At 64.8% G+C, this 21,004-nt stretch overlaps 2 protein-coding genes across 7 annotated transcripts in view; both read right to left on the bottom strand.

The window, feature by feature from the left end:
• ARID3A (AT-rich interaction domain 3A) overlaps positions 1–9,395 on the bottom strand; it is a 32,123-nt gene extending 22,728 nt beyond the window's left edge. The window contains exons 1-4 of one of the 6 annotated variants that reach the window (XM_042927735.1): positions 9,214–9,395; positions 6,263–6,398; positions 4,973–5,613; positions 3,782–4,133 (exon numbers count right to left, since the gene is read on the bottom strand). In XM_042927735.1, the coding sequence (XP_042783669.1) occupies positions 3,782–4,133; positions 4,973–5,370 (750 nt within the window). In that variant the 5' untranslated portion in view covers positions 5,371–5,613; positions 6,263–6,398; positions 9,214–9,395. The other 5 variants (XM_042927736.1, XM_042927738.1, XM_042927739.1 and 2 more) reach the window with 5 other exon arrangements.
• Positions 7,161–19,862, bottom strand: KISS1R (KISS1 receptor). Its single transcript, XM_042927686.1, has 7 exons — positions 19,619–19,862; positions 17,971–18,095; positions 17,451–17,586; positions 16,918–17,150; positions 16,218–16,626; positions 14,786–14,920; positions 7,161–7,776 (listed from the first exon to the last, which is right to left on the bottom strand). The coding sequence occupies exons 1-7, from the start codon at positions 19,860–19,862 to the stop codon at positions 7,472–7,474; spliced, it is 1,587 nt and encodes a 528-aa protein (XP_042783620.1). The 3' UTR covers positions 7,161–7,471.
• Between the last annotated feature and the right edge of the window lie 1,142 nt (positions 19,863–21,004).

Genomic DNA, 21,004 nt, shown 5'->3' with positions numbered 1-21,004 from the left:
ACAAAGGGGACAGAGGCCCAGGGGTCCCCAGAGCCCCAAAGCCGAGGTAGGGCTCGCTCCCGGCCCGTCTGTCCACTTCTCCAGCACACCCTGGAGTCCGGTCCCAGCGCAGACACCTCATCCGTGTCACTGGGCGGTCGACCCAGCCACCCCACGCCAATCTCCGTCAGAACAACCGGTCCAGCACTCAAGTGCCCTCCCCGGCAGGATCCGGGGTGTGTGCAGGGGACCCGGGTGAGAGGCCCATCAGCTTCCTGCACGGTTAGGTGACGTGCCAGCCGGAGCTGTCACCCTACGTGTACAGGGTATGCAGCGAAAGAACATCACCTTGAAAAGCGGGGGGAAGACACCCCTACGTTTAACACCAACCCAAACCACAGTGAGACCTCATCCCACCTTGACTTGGGCGCCAAAGTCGTAATCGCTGGTGATCACAAGTGCTGGTGAGGACTTGGGGAGGCCAGAGCCTCGTGCGGCCATGGGGAGGAAAACGGTGGTGCCGCTGTGGGGAAGCGGTCAACGGGTCCTCGAAAGGTCAGAGTTACCGCCTGACCCAGCGATCCCACTCCTGGGGTTGTGCCCACGAGGGCTGAAAACACACATCCACACAAAACGCGCACACGTGCTCACAGCAGCACGACTCACAAAAGCCCAGGGTGTGAGCAACGCCATCCACAGGTGAGGGCAGACACACGGGGCACCCACTGCGCACGCGCACACCCACAGACGACCGCGTCCACCGTGCACGCGCACATCTGCAGACGAACGCATCCACGGCGCACGCCACTCCGGTGTGTGCACTGCGCACGCGCACGTCCACAGGAGCCCGTGTCTACCGCGCACGCGCACACCCCCGGTTGACGGTGTCCACCGTGCGCGTGCACGCCCCCCAGGTGCATCCACCACGCACGCGCACGTCCCTCGGCCGCAGCAGAAGTGAGGCGCGCACACCCGCCGCCCCGCGGTCGGACCCTGAACACGCGATGCTCAGAGAGGGAACCAGACGCGAGAGTCCACACGGGGTGTGGGCCCACGTGTGTGAAACGTCCAGAACAGGCTCATCCAGGCACAGGAAGGGGGCTGGTGGGGGAGGGGCTGGGAGAGGGGGTGGGGGCATAAGAACTAAAAGATGCATTTACAAAAGTTCATTTTTGAGGTGACCAAAATGTTCTAAAATAGACGGGTGATGGACGCATAACTCCGTGAAGACACTAGGAGCCACTGAGTCGCACACTTTGGGTGAATCACGTGCTATGAGACTTGATATCAATAAAGCTGTTGAAAACAGTCCCCACGTTTGAGGAGCTGAGACCAGGGATCCCGATCCTTAAGCAGCCAAAGATCTGAGGTTAAAAGTCTGCTGGAGGGGGGGGGCAGGGTTAAAAAAAAAAAAAAAGTCTGGTTTAAAATCCTGCAATGCCACTTTCTAGAGCCCAGGCACACTGTGTCGGGGACAGGAAGCCACCGGGATGCCACGTGTGATGCCAGGAGCCTAAGATCCTAATGGCTGCTGCAGCTGCCCGATCCTGGCCATGGACTCCAGGCGTGTGGGCCCCGTCCCCGCGTGTTCCCAGGGCCCTACAGCGGGGAGGCCCCAGTGATTCAAGGGAAGGTTCCGTGGCCACGAGCCTGCCGCTCCGGGTCCCTCCCTGCCCTGGCCGCCCCGGGACCCGCAGCCACCCGGAACTTCACGGCTATCGAGGGCTCGTAGGGGAAGTCGGCCCAGGCCCTGCCAAGACTGGGGAGGAAGAGGCAGAGACAGTGCCAAGTGGGCGGCCGGCCGGCCCGGCTGCCACGTGCCAGGAAGGCTGTGGGGCAGGCGCCAGAGTCAACATGGCCCAGGACGGTGCCGACACCGGCGACACAGGTGCTCGGTCAGCCGGACCTGCCGCGGCTGGGCGGGAACGAGGCCCTCCCCTCCCCCCGGCCCGCACCTCCCACAGCCCCATTGCCTGGGGACCTGATTCCGTCTCCTGCGGGGGCCGGCCTGGCAGCCTCTGGCCTCCACACACGAGCCAGTCTGGGTCCCGCCTCAGAGCCTTTGCCCGAGCCAGGTGCACCTGACCCTCACAGCACAGCCCGAGAGGCTTCTCCCACCCGGCCCCCCGCGCGTCCCCCCCCGACCGCCTCAGCAGTGCCAGTGTTTCCTGGTATATGGACCTCCACACCACAGCACGGGGGCTCTACGTCTGTAGGGGCTCAGTATGACCCGGACACTGACCGCATGCACGTGGCTTGGGGTTCCCTGACCCCCTCTGGCTTCAGTTTCCCCACCCCTGGGCATCCCTGAAATATCACCATCGTGTTCCAGACAAGTGCGGGTGGCTACCGTGGCCCTTTGTTCCCGACATGCCCGGGGGCTTTGGGGTCTGAGCCTGTGACCTGCCTCTAGTCAGTGTTGAGCCCCAGGGGCTGAGGCCACTGAGCAGGGGCGGGAGGTTAGGGGTCCTGTCAAACTCTGACCTCACAAGGACTGTGTGGCCTTGAGTCTCCCTTTGGGCCTGGCCATGACCCTGTAATGCTGGGTGCATCTATCCAGCTCTCCGGCCCCCGAGCCTGGAGCTCTCTGTAAATATTCCGTGAACAAATAAATATAACTTGCCCACACTGTGCCCATTTGTGTTATTTTGGACCCAGAGGACGTTAAGAGCAACACTGTGGCTCAGTTTTCCCATCTGCAAAATGGGACAGGCAGGAACCCAGCCCGCTGGTGTCTCCTTCTGAAGGGGAGAGACACTGAGGCAGGGAGCAGGCTCGGGTCCACACGCAGGGGCGGAGCCTCCAGCAGGAAGGGGGTGTGGGGGGCACCGTCCCCCCTCTACACCCCTCCCCTCCTCATAGCTCCTGGCCTGTCCCCCTCAGCACGTGTCCGATCTCAGGTCCTCTACTTTACGGGTCCTGTCTCTGCCCGAGGCAGGTCTCGGAGGACTGCAGGATGCACACCGCTCTTCCCCAAGAGAGGCTGGAGCCCATGCCCTTGTCCCCGGAGGCCAGTTCCCGGTCCATTCCTCCAGAGCTCCGCCAAGAGGGGCCCACAGCCAATTCTGGGAGGCCACTCGTAGCCACCTCCCAGCTCTCACACGCTGGCCTGTCCAGTGGAGCCCTTCGAGGCTCAGGCCCTGGGCCGGGGAACGCCAGGTCCCCCGCCGGCCACTCCTGGAGGTCGGGGCAGGGCCCAGCTGGCCACGGACTGGAATGTGAGCCCGGCCGGACGCCATCTGGTTTCCATCTGCCCAGCCCAGCTCGGCCCAACTTCAAAGGGTCCCCCGCCCGGCCACTTCCTCTGCCCCGGCCGCCTGCAGGGAAGGCACCAGGACGGCCCTGCTTCCTCCCCGCCCCTCTGTAGCCCCAGGGAGCCGCTCTGCAGTCCACACCGACGTGGCCACCCCCGGCTCAACCAACGGCCGTGGCCTCGACACGCCAGACTCCACGCTGACCGGCAAGGCCTCCGGCCCGTATGCCCCAGCCCCCACCTCTCTGCCCACACGTCCACCCGCTGGGCCTCACCCCGAACGCACAGCCCAGGCCGAGCCCGGTCGGGCCGCGTGGCCTCTGCCTGGGCCCCTTTCCTTGCTGTCTCTCTGCGGGTCCTCCTGGTACACGCTCCGTCCCCGAGCAGCCCCCACGCTTCTCTCTCCTGGCTCTGCTCCCTCCCCCACATCCGTGCATTCCACGGCCGGCCGGTCCCACCCACGGGCCCCCATCTCGGCCGGGCGTTCTGCAGGGCTCCTGCAGCTGGGTGCCGCCCGCCCCGAGGCCCCCGTCACGACGCGCGGCCCACCTGCTTGAACTGCTCCTCGTACGTCCAGTCCCCGTGGTCCGGCGGCTGCAGCTGGGGCGCCACGTGGGCGGCCCCTCCAGCGTGGGCCAGGCCGGCCCCTGGGCGCTCCTGGCTGCCCAGCACCCGGGGCCCGCCGTCACCCCGGAAAGCCTGGGACGGCGGGGCCCTGCGGGGGATGAGAGCTGCGGGACCCAGGCCGGAAGAGCCCGGGGGCCCCAGCCCCTCCTCGTCCTCGTACTCCGCCTCCTCGTCCTCGTCCTCCTCCTCGTCCTCCTCCTCCTCGTCCTCCTCCTCGTCCAGCTCTTCCTCCAGCTCCTCCTCCTCCTCCTCCTCCTCCTCCCACTTTGGCTTCCTGGGGCAGGCAGAGGGCACAGGTCAGGGGAGATGGCGCCAGCTCACTGCAGCCCCAGGGCAGGGTCTGCTCCTCGCCAGAGCCTCGATTTCCCTCTCTCTGCACAGAAGAGCGGCCGCCACCCCATTGCAGGTGCTGGGAGGGGCGTGGGCCGTAGTCTACGCTGTCTTGTTTCCCGTCGGCACAGAGCCCCACCTGCTAACCCCTCCTGCACTCGCTGCACAGGCTTCCTTGGCGGGCCTGGAGGATCGCCCGGCCAGTTCCTGCCGCAGGGCCTTTGCTCAGGCTGTTCCTTCTGCCAGGCATGCTGTTCCCAGCCCCAGACACCTCTCCCCACCCCCATCCTTCGTCTTCTCGGCACTCGTTATCACAACCCATAATCACCCCGTTTCTCTGCTCGTTAAATGTATTCCCAGAAGGGTCCCGCCGGGGCCCTGCCAGCACTCAGCTCGGGGCCTGCGCACGACCGAGGCGGAACGCACCAGCGGGCCAGCCAGCACCCGTTCTGTGCAGGGTCCCCCCCGGGGCCACTGAACCTGCTGTAGCCTCGCCGGGCACGGGGCTCCTGGCCACACGTGCTCGGTGCCCTCAGATCAAAACGGCATAAAGCTACAAACTCAGGCCCCCCCCCCCCCCATTTGAACAGTGGCTCCTATCCTGGTTGGTACGTGTCCACCGTCCTCCAGAAGGTTCTAAGGGACAGCACGGATCTCAGCAGTCGGCAGGACAGCGTCTGGTCCTGCCTGCACAGCTGTGTCCCCAGGGCCCAGAGCTGCCTGGTACGCATCGAACCCTCACCCACCGCTGGCTCGCGGCTGGCCCGCAGACCCCCGACTCACAGGTCACCGTCGGAGCCCACGTCCTCCAAGCGCTCATCACCTTCGGCACGTCCTGGTGCCTCCCGGCCTCGGCCCGGGGGTGCAGGTGAGCCTGGTGCCCCTTCCCGAGCCGTGTCCTCGTCCTCCAGGCCGGGGGGCCCGTCCTCAGAGCCGCCGGGGCTGGGCGGGTGTCCGAGGCCCGCAGCGGCGGCCCGCATGGCGGCCAGCGCGGCCATCTGGGCCCGCTGCATCCGGGCCTTCTCTGGCTCTCTGTCCTCGTCCGGGGCAGCCCTGGCCCGGGCCGGGGGGCCGGCGGGCAGCTCGGGTGGCAGGGGCGGTGGGGGCTGCCGGGCCTCCAGCTCCTGGCGTGCCCGCTGCTGCCGCTGCAGGAGTGTCTCCATCACCGCCTGCAGCTTCATGGCCCTGCGGGCCGGGCCGCCCCGGGCACCAGACGTGGGCGGCAGGGGCGGCCCCTGCGGGGAGGGGGCCTGGCCGCACTGCAGTGTGGGGGCCTCAGGGGAGCCGGGACAGTGCAGGGTGGCGGGGGGCGGGGGCGGGGGCCGCCGGGCTCAGGCTGAGGGCATGCCAGCGGTGCCTCCTTCTCACGCCAGGCACCGGGCAACGGCGGCTGGTGTCTGGCTCATTCACGGGTTTGCAGAGACCTGGGGGCAGCAGGAGAGACCGTCAGACCACACTCCAGGGCTCCTCGGCCCCATCCTCCCGATTGAGGTCAGACCGCAAAGGCCTCTGGGAAAATCTCTCCCCACCATTCCCATCAGGGTGCAGACCTGGAGGCCTCCCTGGAGGTGGTAGATGGTGCTCTCCCCATCCGCCCCCCTCTGTCTGCCCTCCGGGCGGCTGGGAAGCGGGGTCACCCTGCACTGAACTCCTGAGGGTCTGAAGGTGGCCCCCACCAGTCTGGGCCACAAAGAAACGTGCGGTTCCTGACCCCACCTCCTGGGGAAGACCTTGGATTATTGCTTCATAAACACAGCAGGGGGACTGGGCATTCCCAGCCTCTGATTGGCCACAGCCAGCTACCAGGCACCAGAGTCCAGATGGGTTCCGGGTTCTGGTTCCGAGCTCCAGGTGCTGCCTGGACCCCTGCTGGTGCAGCCCCGTCCAGATGGTTCCAGGCGCCACCCCCCTCCACTCAGGCTAACCAAGACCGCGGCTGGCCCAGACCGAGGGCTTCCTGTGTACAGGTCCTGCGATCACCCTCCTCACTCACGCTCCCATCCCATTCCTCAGCCTTGACCTCTCTAGGCCTCAGTTTCCCCATCTGCAAGATGGTGTCCTGACAGCGCCCACCTCTGTGCTCAAGCAGGGACGAAGCAAGTTTGTGACGGTAAAGGCAGGCACACGGCAGGCACCATGTCGTGTTAGGGAAGGAGGCGCTGGATGGTCCCCATGTTACGGATGAGAAAAACTGAGGCCAGGAGATGCCCTGTTGGAGGACACACAGCACGTTCCCGGCAAGGCTGGGACTTGAACCAGGGTCTGAGAGACATCAGAGCCTCCCTCACCACCCCACGTGATCTCTGCAGGGGAGTCCTCCTGCCCTTTGGGACCCCAAATGGGGCCAACGCCCCCAGAAGGCAAGGAACTGCGCCCCAGCCTGGGGTCTCCTCAAACCACCACCAACCCTAATTGCCAAGGTCTCAGGCAGGGACACCCGGAACCTAGCATTGCTAGGCCTCACCAAACAGAAGGACGCAGGTCCCACCCCAGCTCCCCACCCCCCCCACCAAGCCCAGGCCACACCCCCACCCGCCCAGACCGCCAGTAAAACAAACCGGGCAGAAGCCAACAGGCCCAGTAGTGACAACACAGACGATACATCGTGGGGAAGGGGGACGGGAGATGGGGGGAGGGGACAGGAGACTGCCCCCAACCCAGCAAATGAACCCCCAAGCCACTCCTGGGGCAGACAGGGACCCACGCACAGGAGGGGCCGGTGGGCAGAGGCTCGTGGTCGCTAGCTAGCTCACACCCATTCCCCAGGATGGCCACCTTCCCAACTCCCATAGTGACCTGCTAACCCGAGCCTGACGCCACTCAGGGGAGTCTTGCAGTATAGATGCCCCCTCAACACACCCAGTCAGGGGAGGGGCCCTGCAGAGCCACAGGGACCCAGTGGCCCTCTGCTTTGTCCCCAGACCCCCTGCTGCTTCCATCTGGATAGGAGAAAGGGCAGTGGGGGGGGGGGGGGGGCGGTGGGTGACCCCCGTGGGAAATGGGAGAGGGTCATGTCCCCAAAGGACCTTGGTTTCCAGTAGGGACGGGGTCTCAGGGCACAAAGACCCTCTCAGAGGCCACAGTGCGAGAGGCTGACCAGTACAGTCTGTCCTTGGGGGCAGTGAAGTAGCACCCAGCCCCCCACTCTCCACCCCTCCCAGGACTGGTGATCACCCCCCCACCAGCCCTAAGAAGTGCTGAGGGGACATTTCACGCCCAGTGTCTAGTCTGGTCCACTACCCCTCCCCCACATTTGACAACTTCAAGACAAGCCCCCCCTCCCTACGGAAACGCTCCGGGCAACACCCCCCTCCTCTTTGGGGGGCAGAAGGAAGAGGCCAGAGGAAGCCACTCCCCCCCCCCCAGCCTCCCACCCCCAGGCCTGCCGGGTTTAATGACCCTTCCGGGTCGCCCAGTGGGGGAGGGGAGCAGGGCAGGCCTCCAGGTTGGGGTTGGTGGAGGGGGCAGGTGGGAACCCCAGAGCTCCCCTGGGCCTTGCCTGGGGCCCCCATGGCCGCCATTAACCCTAAGCTGGCGACGCCCACCCCCTCCAGACCCCTCCCCCAAGAGCCCTTTGTCCTCAGCCCCTACCCCCCACTTTATGACAAGCCTAAGGGAGAGGCATTCCCAGGCAAGGACCAGGCAGGGGTGGGGGTGTGCTGGGTGGTCGCTGGAACCTGACTAGGGGGCCAGAGGGATCCTGGGCCACACCCTCCCCCCAATGCCTCCCGGAGAGAGAGGTCACCCGCTTGGGCCGGGGCCTTGCAAAACACGGTTATTTAAAGAGTTGTGCAAGGCTGGGGCCCGCGGGTGGCGAAAGGGGCCCCTCACTCCACGAAAGGAAGAGGGGGTGGGGTGGGGCAGAAAGCTGGGGAGGGGGCTAGGAGAGTCGGGAGTGGGGCGGCCCGGAGGAAGTGAGAAAAGAAAAACCGAAGAAAGAGAAGAAATAAGACGACAAAAACCCCAGTCCGGATTTCAAAGGCTTCTTGGAAAGCGACCGATTTGCATGGGGGGGGGGGGGCAACCCCTCCGGCCCGGGCGACTAAAAACGGAAGATTATTGACAAATCCGCCGCCTGGGGTCGGACGCCGAACGTTGGAGTTGACAAACGCGCGCTCCCCGCGCTTCCTGCGCCCGCTTTTGTGTCTGGGGGGCACTGACCGAGGCGGGGGGGCTTTTCCCGGGGATCCCCGCCAGAGCGCTGGCTGCCCGGCCGAACCCACGCCCGGGCGCGGGCATGGGGGGGGGGGGGTCCCCCTCCAGGGGTCCCTTTCAGCTCCGGAGCCGACACTTTATAAGTAAGCCCTCCAAGCTGGCGAGGGTCGCTAGGGAACTGCCCTCCCCACCCGGCGTTCCCACTCCGCTCGGGGGTCGGGAATAAAGCACCCGATTCCGGGGAGGAAAAAAAAAATGAGATAAGAATCCGGAGCGCAGCCCCCCGCGCGCGCCTGGAGACCATTTCCTTCCGCTGGGGGGTGGGGGGCGGCGCTCACTCGGGACCCCCGACGGCCCTAGCGCAATGTGGTAGGGGGTGAGGTCTCCGAGGGGGGTCGCGGAGAAAACCACCCCAACTCGGACCCACCGGAGTCGCCTTCCCGGTCCTGGGCCCCCACCCTTGTCCCTGCCCAACTTTGGAGACCCCCCCTCACTGGCTTCCCGGGCGCACTGCGCCCACCCGGGACCGGAACCCGCAACTTAAAAGGCCAGCCTCCCCCCCGCCTCACCGCGCAGGGCCCGCTCGGGGGGCGCATGCCCTGCGCCTGGCGTCCGGCCCTGCCCCGGCCGCGCCTGGCCTCCGGCCCGGGCCGCGAGCTGCGCGCTGCTGGCTCCCGGCCGCCGCCGGGTTTGTGCCGCGCGCCGACTCACCGAGCCGCCCGCCGAGTCCGCGTCTACACCCCCATCCGACCCGATTGGTAAGAGTCTCCCCGCGCGCGGCCTCCCCCGCCCCTCCCCTCCCCCCGCCGGCGCGCTCACCGCCCCGCAGACAAATCACCGGGTGACAAATCGCTCTCAGATGCAAATACCTCGCCGGTGATTCAGCGCTGCGGCCCGGGACGCGGGGAGGGGTCTCGTGAGGCCCCCTCCCCCTTCCCGGACGCCCCCTCGACCCCCGCGCTCGGTCCGAGGACGCACCGCCAGCCCAGGAGTGTTGGGGAGGGGGAGAGAGTGGCCAGAAATTTTCAGGTCACGGCCCCTTTAAATGATAATAAATAATAAAAGGGAAGGGGAACAGCTTCGCGGGAGGCCCCGCCCCCTGCTTAGGGACGGTGGGCAAAGTGCGCGCCGCGGCCCCGAGCGCACAGGACGCCGAGGGCGCGGGAGGGACTGGGAGCATCCGAGGGGGAGGGGAGGGCTTTAGACCTCCGCCAGGGCGGGCTGGAGGGACCCGAGCCGGGTCGGGGACCCCTTCATCAGCTCTCCCGGCATCTAGGATGGGCCTGCCCTTCCGGGCTCGGAGTTTCACTCCTGTCCCATAGCCCAGCGACCTGGCGCTAGAGACTTCGCCCCTCCCCCCCACCCCACCCCCAACAGAGCCTCTGTTGCCACATCTGTAAAATGGGGATTAAAGACCCGGTGATGACTGGAGCTACAAGGAAGAGAAATGAGAGCAGGCCGGGGGCTAAGGGAGGAGGCCAGGGCTCTCGTCGGGGGTGCTGCAGGGTGGGGAGAGGCCTAGGAGAGGGAAAGCTGCCGCGGGGGGGGGGGGGGGGGGGCAGCGCTGCTTGGACACAAGCGTGGGGGTGGGGGAGTGCGTGCTGGTCCTCGGGAAGACTCCTTGTGAAATCGTGACGACCCCTGCCCCCGACTGTCACCCTCTAGGAGGAGAGAGAAGATAATCTCCTTGGTAATAATAACTTGGTAATAATTTTCGTATTCTGAGCCTCCCCTTGCCCGCCATGTGCCCTATGCATGTTCACATCTCTGTGTAGGAGAGACTCTTAATGTCCTCATTTCAAAGAGAGCGACGCCGAGGCACAGACTAGGGTGCCTCGAAGGTGGGGATGTGGATGTGGGCTCTGCTGGGAGGTCTGAGGTCCAGGGGCCACCCTTGGGACTAATTGCAGGGGCCCGGCTGCAGCCCAGATGTGAACCAAGTGGGAACACGGGTGGGCAGTTGGCCTGGGGGCCACTTGTCCACGGTCCTACCGTGTGGAGCTTGGGCCCCTGGTTTTCAGGGTTGGTTTCATGTACCCTAAGGCTCACGATACTGACATCTTTTCAGGACATCAAGCCTCCAGTGCAAACTGCAGGTTTCCTGCTTCAGGTGGGGGTGGGGGGTGGGATTCCCAAGCCCAGGGGATGAGTGCCTAGAGGCTGCCCTCACCCCAGGGCTGGAGTCCTGCCCACCGCTTTCGGGAACCCAGCCCTCGAGCCCCAGGGCCTCCTGTAGCCTAATGGCAGCAGGTGGTGAGAGGCCTCCACCTTTAGGCTATTAAACACCCAGTCCCAGCTGCCTGCTCGTCCACACCCCCTCCAGTGGGAGGCGCAGAGACATCTGCCCAAAGAGGGGAAGTTTGGAGAGACCCAGGTGAGCTGGGGAGGAAAGCCACCATAAGGGTCCAGGCACCACCCCCCCCCCCCCCCCAGGAGCCACTTCTCCCAAGTGCTGGAAAGCCTCTTCCCCATCATAGACCCAAGGACATCAGAATGCACTCCCTGCCCCACCCAGGTTAGATTCGTGAGCCTCTCTGCCTCGTCTTCCCCTGTAAAAGGAGCCCATGTTTGGTTTGTTTTTGACACTTTATTTTTTTAGAGAGGGAGCGCACGTGTACACAGAGGGGCAGAGGGAGAGAAAGACCATCTTAAGCAGGCTCCACGCTCAGTGGGGAGCCCAACGCAGGGCTGGATCCCATGGCCTCCGCATCATGTAGGACCACAACTTGAGGCAAAATCAAGAGTCCGGACGTTCAAAGGCTGAGCCACCCAGGCACCCCCAAATGAGTCCACGTTAATTCATTCCTTGTATGCTCGTTTTGAAGGTTCCATTTCCTTCTGCTCAAAAGGAGGGGCACGGCGGGGTACTCTCAAGGGCAGGGTGTGGGGGTGCTGCCCTTCCCCCATTTCCCTGGGGAAAGTTGTCCATACATAGCGACTTCCCCAGAGGTGCCCGGTCCTAGAGGGTGAGGGGCTGCAGGATTCCCAGCTGCCTCCAGTGAGGCCATCCTATTTTTAGCCCAGGGAGGGAGCTGGGAATTGATTCACAGACTTGCTGGCTCCACTGGGAGTGGGCAGCAGGCCCTGGTTCCACCTCGGTCCTCCTGGTCCTGCTACGTGATTTCCAGTTGGTGCTGACCCTTCTTTGGTCTCTGTTTTGCAAGCTGGGAAATGGGTACAGAGACCCAAGTCCTATAAGGTTTCCTGTCCAGACCATGTTGCAAGGCCCCTGCGGGTTTGGGACACACCCCCCCCCCCCCGGGGAAAAAGTAGCCAGCTCCCCACTCAGGGGTGGGGGAGGGTGGGGGAAGCACCCTCTTAAAAATTCACCCAGATCAAAAAGGAAAGGCGGGGGAGGGCACCTGGGTGGCTCAGTTGGTTAAACATCAGCTTTGGCTCCAGTCATGGTCTCGCGTTTGTGAGTTCGAGCCCCACGTCGGGCTCTGTGGTGACAGCTTAGAGCCTGGAGCCTGCTTGGGATTCTGGGTCTCCCTCTCTCTCTGCCCCTCCCCCGCTCATGCTCCGTCTCTCTCTGTCTCTCAAAAATACATAAATGTACAAAAAAGATTGAAAAAATAGTTTAAACAAAAAATTCACCCAGATCCCAAACAGTCCACCTCCCCGTTTTTCCTCCTCAAACGTGTTCCCACATCTGGGCCTTTTTACTGGCCAGTCCTTCTGTGTGGCGTCCCCTTTCCAGGACACCCCATGGCCCGTGCCCTCTCCTGCTTCACACTGGAGCCTCTGCTCTTCAGAGGGTCCCTCCCTGACCTCTCAGGGTCAGGCGTGACCCCATCATGTCACCCTGTTTTCTCCTGGTCCAGGTGCTTCTGGGTTTGAAACGTCCGGTGTTCACTTCCGGTATTCATTTGACCCAGTCTTCCTTGCTTGAAGCAGGGTTTCCAGGCCTGAGGCTGTGCCTGGCACATAGTAGTTGCTCAATAAATGTTGGTTGAATGAATGAATTCATGTGTTCCCTCCCTCATCCCACAGGATTTTTGGCGTCTGTCTATATAGAGGTGGAGGGGAACAATTCACCGTCTTGATTTCCAAAACAAACAAGCCCGGACAGGGGTGCTGGGCCCGGTGGAAACGACTCAACCCTGTTTTCCGTCACTTGCACCTGGCTCCCGGGTTGCCCTGGCCCTGCAAGCCGGGGTCCACGAAAATGCGATTTTGACAACTTTTTTTTTTTTTTAATTTTTCTTTTAACGTTTTATTTATTTTTGAGACAGAGAGAGACAGAGCATGAACGGGGGAGGGTCAGAGAGAGAGGGAGACACAGAATCTGAAACAGGCTCCAGGTTCTGAGCTGTCAGCACAGAGCCCGACGCGGGGCTCGAACTCCCGGACCGCGAGATCATGATCTGAGCCGAAGTCGGCCGCTTAACCGACTGAGCCACCCAGGCGCCCCTTAACAACTTTTAAAATAAGAGAAAAGCAAATGTACCAATAACGGATGTATATTAATGAATCCAGCCTAAATTATATTAGGTTTTATAAAAACAGTAAAATAATCACGTTTAATATTTTCTCATGGACAAGACCCAGGAGACGAAAGTGCCTGCGACCCGGGAAGTTCATGATGCGGCTCGCTTGACCCATTCCGCATCGGGGAGACGCTGCGCCGGGGTCTGGTATGGGGTTCGCATGAGCGACCGCCCCTTTGCGCTGGCGGCTCCTTTGTGGGGGTCGAGCCGGGAACCTCGGTGGGGTGCGCGCCCCACCTGCCGGGCACGGACGGGACTGCAGTCAGGGGCGGGGCCGGCGCCGGAGGCCGCCAGGTGGCGCCGTGTCCCCTGAAAACGACTTTCCCGGGTCAGACGGGGAAACTGAGGCCCGCGGAGTTATTTTCTCCCCTGTGGCTCCTTCTGAATGTTCTACGGTAGAATTGCCAGATAAATACCGGATTCGCGGTTAAATTTTAAGTGTATCCTAAGTTTTGCCCAGGACCTACTTATACTAAAAAGTTTTTCATTGTTTATCGGAAATTGAAATTAGCCCCTTTCCCTACCCCAGACCCCCAGGGTTTATCCCCATCAGGTGACCCTGGGGCCCATCCCACCCGCTCTCTCGGGTGTGCTGGCACATGCCTGTTCCTGGCAGCTCAAAAGGCAAGACCCGTGGTAGTAATGAATAATAAACTGGAAAAGTCTCCACCTACCTTGGACCGTGTCCCTCCCTGCTTAGGAGCCTCCATGGTTCCCACCACCCTCAGGAAAGATCCGGCTTATCCCTGCAGCCGGCAGTCTTCCCACTGCTCTCTCCTCTGGCCCCGCAGGCCTTCTAGCTGTTTCTCACCAGATGTTTCCTGCCCCAGGGCCTTTACACTGTCTGTGCTCCCCATCTGTTGTGCTCTTCCCCCACCTCCGAGCTGCGTTCACATTTCCCAGACTTGCCTGCTCCAGGAAGCCTTCCCGGACTCACCCCCACCAAGGTCAGGCTCCCAGTGACCCACGAGGGGCACACATGTCTTTCTCATGACCCTTTCTGCTCCTCTAACTCTGCATCTCTCCAGGTAGTCTGCCCCTTCCGTCCAAGACCAGGCAGGGACTGTGTACAGGAAGCCCCTCCTCACTGCCGTGGCCCGACCCCCAGCGCAGAGCCTGGCACACAGGAGGGGCTCCGAAAACGAGGTCCAGCTAAATGGGCCCCAAACGACTCCTCTTCCTAGACCTCCCTGTCAGCCCTTCAACTTTGTGTGTTTTCCTGAGATGATCGTGAATCCTGACGCAGAACTTCGCCAGGCTTCCCCCGACAGTGACATTTTGTAAAACTGGATTTTGACACTGATGCGATCCACCCACCTTCTTTGCATTTCCCCGTTTTATGGGACAGGAGTGTGCCATCACGAGGGTCCCTCCTGCTGCCCCCCCCCCCCCCGCCCACCTCGCTCACCGCCCCTACCGCCCTCACCCCGGCAACCACCGGGCTCTTCTCCATCCCCATAACGCTCTCTCCTCCGGGTGCTGTTAGAACCACACATGGTGTAACCTTGGGGTTGCCTGATTTTCCCCGCGTGATTCTGGGAGGTGCGTCCGAGGGGCCGCGTGTCTGCCCCGCGCCCACAACTGACTGCTGCCGAGTTGTGTCCCATGGTGTGGGGGGGCGAGTGTGCTCGCCCACACGCGTGTCGTGGACGCCCGAGTTACCGCGTGTGGGCTGCCGCAGGTGGAGCTTCTGTGAGCTTAGTGTGCGGGTTTTCTGTCCCGGAGCTTTTATTTCTCTGACATGAATACCCCAGAGCCCCCTTCACCTTCTTTTAAAAAAAAAAAACACGTTTTTCCTGCAGAAACTGTGCCACTCCCTCTGCACACACCTTCTCTCTTAACCCCCACAACACACTTGGTCATTCATCCCACAACTATCTAATCAGCCCGACCATGCGCTGGGCGCTGGGGATACGTGGGGGACCACGTGAGACAGGCAGCCAGCAGGTACAACACAGGGACATCAGAACCGTGATGGGGGCAGCGCTGGGCGCAGAGAGCTCCAGGAAGGCTTCCCGGAGGAGGAGGAGCCAGCTGAGCTGAGACTTGACGGATGAGTGAGGCACAGCTGGCACGACAGCCAGACCTGCGTGTGCAAAGGCCCAGAGGCCAGAGGGATGGCAGCAGTTCAAGCAGCTGCAGAGAGAGGGTGAGTTTGGAGGGCAGGGAGTGGGCGGGGGCGGCAGGGCCTGTGGGCAAAGGGGAGAATGCCACCCTCTTGTCCTGCCGGGTCTGGAGGCTGGTGTTGAAGACAAGAACAAGCCAGCTTCAGGCCAATGTCGAAATGACCCTGCGTTTTGGCCTCTTGGTCTCACATTAACATCGCTGCCAATTTGGATTACTTGCGGGGCCGTGCTGTTTCCAGATAAGTTGGGAGCCCGGGAGCCCTCCCAGAGATGGGCGGGGGTCCCGCGGGAGTGACTAAGCCTCAGCCGGCAGGGCTGTTGGGGGAAGGCTGAACTAATCCTGCGCAGGCAGCCCCACCCAAGCGACATCTGGGCGGGGCGAGGCTCTGACGGGCTGGCAGCAATCCGGGTGCAAACAGCGGTGTGGGGCTTCTGAGCCCGGGCCTCCAGGCTCTTCCTGGAACCTGTGCCAAGGGATGAGCCTGACTTTCCGGGAGCACCATGCGGCCATGCGGGGAGGAAGCCCAAGCAGCCACACGGAGGGGGGGGTGGGGGGACTGCTCCGCCACTAGGCCTGCCGGGAAGGCCTCCTAGGGCCTTCCAGGTCCGGCCGCTAGGTGCGCCCGTCCAGCCCAGCCGAGCCCGGTTACCCCACAGACCCGGGAGTGAGAATCGGCCGCTCTTCTGCCTCCATCCGCTGTGGGGCGCTTTCTCAAGGAGCCGTCCGTCCGCCCGCCCGTCCGTCCCGCGAGCGGCTCTGTGCACGTGCTCCAGGGAGCACCTGTGCACTCCGTGACACCCGCCCTTTCCCCAGCCGGGACGCTGGACGCTCACCGGGTAGCGGTAACACTACTTTATGTCAGCACTTTAAAAATCGCACGCTGTTCACATGTCCGTATTTCTGAAAATGGGACGAAGCTTATAACGTTAGGGTTGCAAGGCAGTGTGCGAAAGACGTCCGTCGGTGCTTTGGGGGAACGTTGCAGAGAGTGCCAGTATCAAAGTGTCTTCAATTTCAGGAAATACGGAAGTAAGTAATCAGGATATCAGTGGGAGCAAACATCACAGCAAATTCGTACCAAGGGGACATGGGGGGGGGGGGCGTTTTCACTATGATTATCTTGCACGGAAACCGAGATGTTAATAACCACACAGGAGCGGTTGCTGTTCAAACGGCACCTGTCCCACAGGGGCCCAGCTCTCTCCCCGCAGAATCCGCCCGGATTGGGGCAGGACGCTCCCTCAGGACACCCGCACTCTCCCGGGCTTCGGGGGCCCGGCGGTGGCCGGGGGGGTGGGGGGCGGCCAGGCGGCGCAGCTCCGTCGGGGGGGCGGCGGGGGCGGGCAGCCCGGAGCCCCGGGGCTGGCGGGGCCGCCGCGGGGCGCAGGGGCAGACCCGGCGGAAGGCCTGCCGGAAGTGGGAGCCCAGGAAGGCGTAGAGCAGCGGGTTCAGCGCCGAGTTGCCGTAGGACATGCAGTGCGCCCAGATCTTGAGCGCGTAGGCGGTGTAGCTGCGCGGGTGCCAGGCGCCCGCCGGGCCCAGCGCCTGCAGCACCAGGAACAGCTGGATGGGGCCCCAGCAGGCGGCGAAGAGCAGGACCACCGCGGCCACCAGCCGCGAGACCTTGGCCCGCACGGCGCCGGCCCGCGCTGCCAGCAGCCGGCCCTGCGGGGTGGAGGGGTGGTGAGGAAAGGCTGCGGGCTGGCCGGGGCCACCCCGCAGAGCCCCCCTCCGTGGTCGCTTACTCTTAAAGTAAGCTGCGGGGCCCAGCGTGGGGCCTGAACCCGCGACCCCGTGGGCAAAAGCGCCTGCTCTACTCGCTGAGCCGGCCGGGCGCCCCCAGAGCTCCCCTTCTTGAGCCTGGCACGTCCCCCCCCCTTCGCCACCCCCTCCCCCTCCAGACGCGCGTCCCCCACACCGCGCCTCCACCCAGCCAGCCAGCCGGCGGCCGCTCACCTGCAGGGCGCCGTCGGCGGCCCCGGGGCTCACGGCGGTGCGGCCCAGGTGGCGCAGCATGGCCCCGTAGCAGGCGCAGGTGGCGACCAGCGGCAGCAGGTAGAGCGCCAACAGGTTGTAGAGCGCGAAGGCGCGCTCCAGGGCCCGGCTGGGGAAGACCTCGCTGCAGTAGGTGCGCGGCCCGGGCGAGAGGCGGTGCAGGGCGAGCACCGGCGCGGACACGGTGGCCGAGCCTGCGCCACACGACAGGGTGAAGACCCTGCCCCGGGGACGAGGGACGCCAGGAGGCCAGGACCCCTACCCTCAGGTGCCCCCTGGGGCAGCGTCACTGGGCGCCTCGTAGGCGCGCGTCGTCCGGGGTCCGCGCCTTCGGCGGCTCTTCGGAGGGAGCGCCCATTTCCCAGATGCACGCACGGCCGAAGCCCAGTGAGGGCGGTTGGCGGGGCGGGGGGGGGGGGGGGGGCGCCCAGGGCACTGAAGGCTTGTCGTCCCCCCCCATCCCCCGCCCCGTGCGGCGCTCGCGCTGCACTCACCCACCCAGATGCCGAGGCTGACCCCCAGAGCCAGGCGGGGTGTGCGGCGGCGCAGGGCGCGCAGTGGGAACACGGTCACGTACCAGCGGTCCACGCTCATGGCCGTCAGGGTGGCGCACGTGGCCTGCACCGAGACCTGGGGGAGGGGGCGAGAGCGGGCGTTTCGTCCCGTGTGCGGTGTGGGGCCTGCCCCGTCTGCGCCCACCCTGCGGGTGCCCCCACAGGTCCAAACACCCGGGCACAAACGGGACATGTCGCGGGAGGGCCTCCAGGGGCAGAAGAGGGGGATCCCAGTGCGGGTTTGACCGGGCCGCTGGGGGTCCGCTGAGATGGGCGGAAGCACAGCCATCGTAGGATGGCGGGATAGGCGCGTGAGAAGGCGCCGGCCCCCCTCCGCAAGCCCCGTCCCTAACTGCATCTCTGCCTTTTGCGCGGTCCCCTTTCCTGTCCCCAGGCCCAGGCTCCACCTCCTCCTCGGCCCCGCCCCTGGACTCCGCGGCCCCTTCCCCAACCCGCGCACCTGCTGCATGTAGTTGACGAACTTGCACATGAAGTCGCCCAGCACCCAGGCGGGCAGCGGGTAGAGCAGGGCCGTGAAGGGCACGCAGCACAACAGGAAGGTCACGTCCGTGGCCGCCAAGTTGGCTGCAGGAGGGGACACGCGGGAGCCTCAGCCACCCAACAGCCCGGCGCAGCCCCCACCCTTTCCTGGCCTTTCTCCGAGTAACCCGAGTAACCCGCAAGACCGCCTGGAAGATCCCCCGGCGTCCTTCGGCAGAGAAATTGGGGCGCCCTCCAGTCCCCCATTTGTACACGTCAAACATCCCCTCAGTACGGGTTTCGTGGCCATTCGAGCGACAGTCATTGCGCCCTGCGCGCCCCCGTTCGGGCCGGAGAGCCAGGGCGCGTTCCCGTCGAGGCTGGGAGAGCCAGGGTTGCGCCCCCGTCGAGGCTGGGAGAGCCGGGGTTGAGCCCCCGTCGAGGCTGGGAGAGCCGGGGTCGCGCCCCCGTCGAGGCTGGGAGAGGCGGGGTCGCGCCCCCGTCGAGGCTGGGAGAGGCGGGGTCGCGCCCCCGTCGAGGCTGGGAGAGCCGGGGTCGCGCCCCCGTCGAGGCTGGGAGAGCCGGGGTCGCGCCCCCGTCGGAGCTGGGGAGAGCCGGGGCGCGTCCCCGTCGAGGCTGGGAGAGGCGGGGTTGCGCCCCCGTCGAGGCTGGGAGAGGCGGGGTTGCGCCCCCGTCGAGGCTGGGAGAGGCGGGGTTGCGTCCCCGTCGCGGCTGGGAGAGCCGGGGTTGCGCCCCCGTCGCGGCTGGGAGAGCCGGGGTTGCGCCCCCGTCGCGGCTGGGAGAGCCGGGGTTGCGCCCCTGTCGGAGCTGGGGAGAGCCGGGGCGCGCCCCCGTCGAGGCTGGGAGAGCCGGGGTCGCGCCCCCGTCGAGGCTGAGAGAGCCGGGGTCGCGCCCCCGTCGAGGCTGAGAGAGGCGGGGTCGCGCCCCCGTCGAGGCTGGGAGAGCCGGGGCGCGCCCCCGTCGAGGCTGGGAGAGCCGGGGTCGCGCCCCCGTCGAGGCTGGGAGAGCCGGGGTCGCGCCCCCGTCGAGGCTGAGAGAGGCGGGGTCGCGCCCCCGTCGAGGCTGGGAGAGCCGGGGCGCGTCCCCGTCGGGGCTGGGGAGAGCCGGGGCGCGCCCCCGTCGGGGCTGGGAGAGCCGCGCACGCCCCCGTCCCCTCTGAACCTGCCTCCCGGTCTGCAAGCTGGAGACAGTGGCGCTGCCCAGCAGCCACCACAGAATAGAGGAAAACGAGCACTCACCTGAGCCAAGTCGGTCAGCCCATCATACAAATGTGTGAACCGAGCCTTTCATTGGCGCAAGGGTCGCAAACCGGGATCCCGCGGGCCTAGCAGCCCCTCTCCCTACTTTCATTCATAGGACACGGTGTCACAAGAACCACGTTTTAACCAGACACCTTCCTCAGGGCCAGGCCAAGCTCTCCACCGGCCACTGTCCAGACTCCAGAGTTCTCGAGCTCTAGCCCAAGAGTCAGGGACAGTAGGGACGGGACCTGCTTCCTGCACGGGGCTGGGGGAGGGGGTGCCGTCTGGGAGAGCACAGCGCGCTAGGAGGCCCCCTGGGTCTCTCTGGGGACCCCCTGAGTGGCCGGCAGGTGCCCGGGCGCTCACCTATGTAAAAGTTGGTCACCGTCCGCATCTGCTTGTGGCGGCAGATGACGAAAATGACGAGCGAGTTCCCTGCCAGCCCGAGCAGCATCAGCGCCACGAAGGAAACCGGCACAAGCCAGGCGTCCACCGGCCGCAGCACAGGGGCCCGGCCGTCCGAGGCGTCGGCGCCACAGCCCGGGCAGACCGTCGCGTTGGCCGGCGCCCACCAGGACGCGTTGGGCGCGGACGTGGCCACGGCGCGCATGGCTTCACCGCCTTCTTCCCCCTGGCCGCCCGCCGGTTTGCGCCCAGGCGGCGACCTTCCTCCTTGCTGCCTGCTGGGGACACGCCCGCGGAGCCTGGGAAGGGTCTCGGCTGCAGGCCACCAGACCCGGAGGGCGACTCCGCCGGGCAGTGCGGCTTCTCTGCTGCCGACGCAGCCGCGGCCACTTTATACCCTGCGCCCCCCTGGTCCCCGCCTCCCCGCCTCTCCCGCAGCCGCTGGCCACTCCTTCACCTGCCCGTGCGCCCTCCACTCACGTGCACAGCCACCTTCTCCCCCTTTCGCTCTCCTTGCACTGTCTGGCCCCGGAGCCCTGGGGGGGGGGGACAGGCTGGAGGTGGGGCTCGGGGGACCAGGGGAGAGGGGAGGGGGGAGGCTGTGTGGAGGCTGCTGTGGACCCTAGAGGGCGAGCCTAACCAGGGGGTTGAGACTCAGAGGACAGGCAAGCGGTGGGGACAAAACAGAGACCAGAGAAGGCGCCCTGTTAGTCTTCCGTGTGGCTGGGGCTCCGGGTGGGTGGGCCCTGGCTGACAGGGAGGCCAGCCCTCATCAGAGGCTGGGAGAAGGGGTACTGGAGAGCCATGGAAGGCTCAGAGCAGGGCAGGTCCGCCGGGGAACTGGCAGTTAGAAGGAACCTGTTCTTTTTCATATATATATTTTTAATGTTAATTATTTTTGAGAGAGAGACAGAGGGACAGAGCACAAGCGGGGGTGGGGGGGTGGGACAGAGAGAGAGGGAGACAGAGAATCTGAAGCAGGCTCCAGGCTCCGAGCTGTCAGCGCAGAGCCCAAGGTGGGCACAAGATCATGGCCTGAGCCAGAATCAGACGCTAACCGACTGAGCCACCGGGCGCCCCTAGAAGACACCTGTCCTTGAAGTACACAGCCTGCGGGGACTCCTTGGCTGTGGATGGGGGTGTCGCCCCCTGCCTGACTGGCTGCCCCTATTGAACGCTCGCACTGGGGGCGTGGGCATCTGTGCCACTGGGGCTAGGAACCAGGTGGAGGGCGGTTTGCAAGGACACGTGTACCCCACGTACCCCAGATACTTTTTCTGTCCACCCGCTTTCCATCTTGAGGACGATTCTGGACAACGGCTTAAACAATCAGAAAAGGAAGAGAAA

This window comes from Panthera leo, chromosome A2, assembly GCF_018350215.1.
Source record: "Panthera leo isolate Ple1 chromosome A2, P.leo_Ple1_pat1.1, whole genome shotgun sequence".
NCBI lineage: Eukaryota > Metazoa > Chordata > Mammalia > Carnivora > Felidae > Panthera > Panthera leo.
Note: the sequence above shows the minus strand (reverse complement) of the source record. Positions and strands in the feature narration are given on the sequence as shown.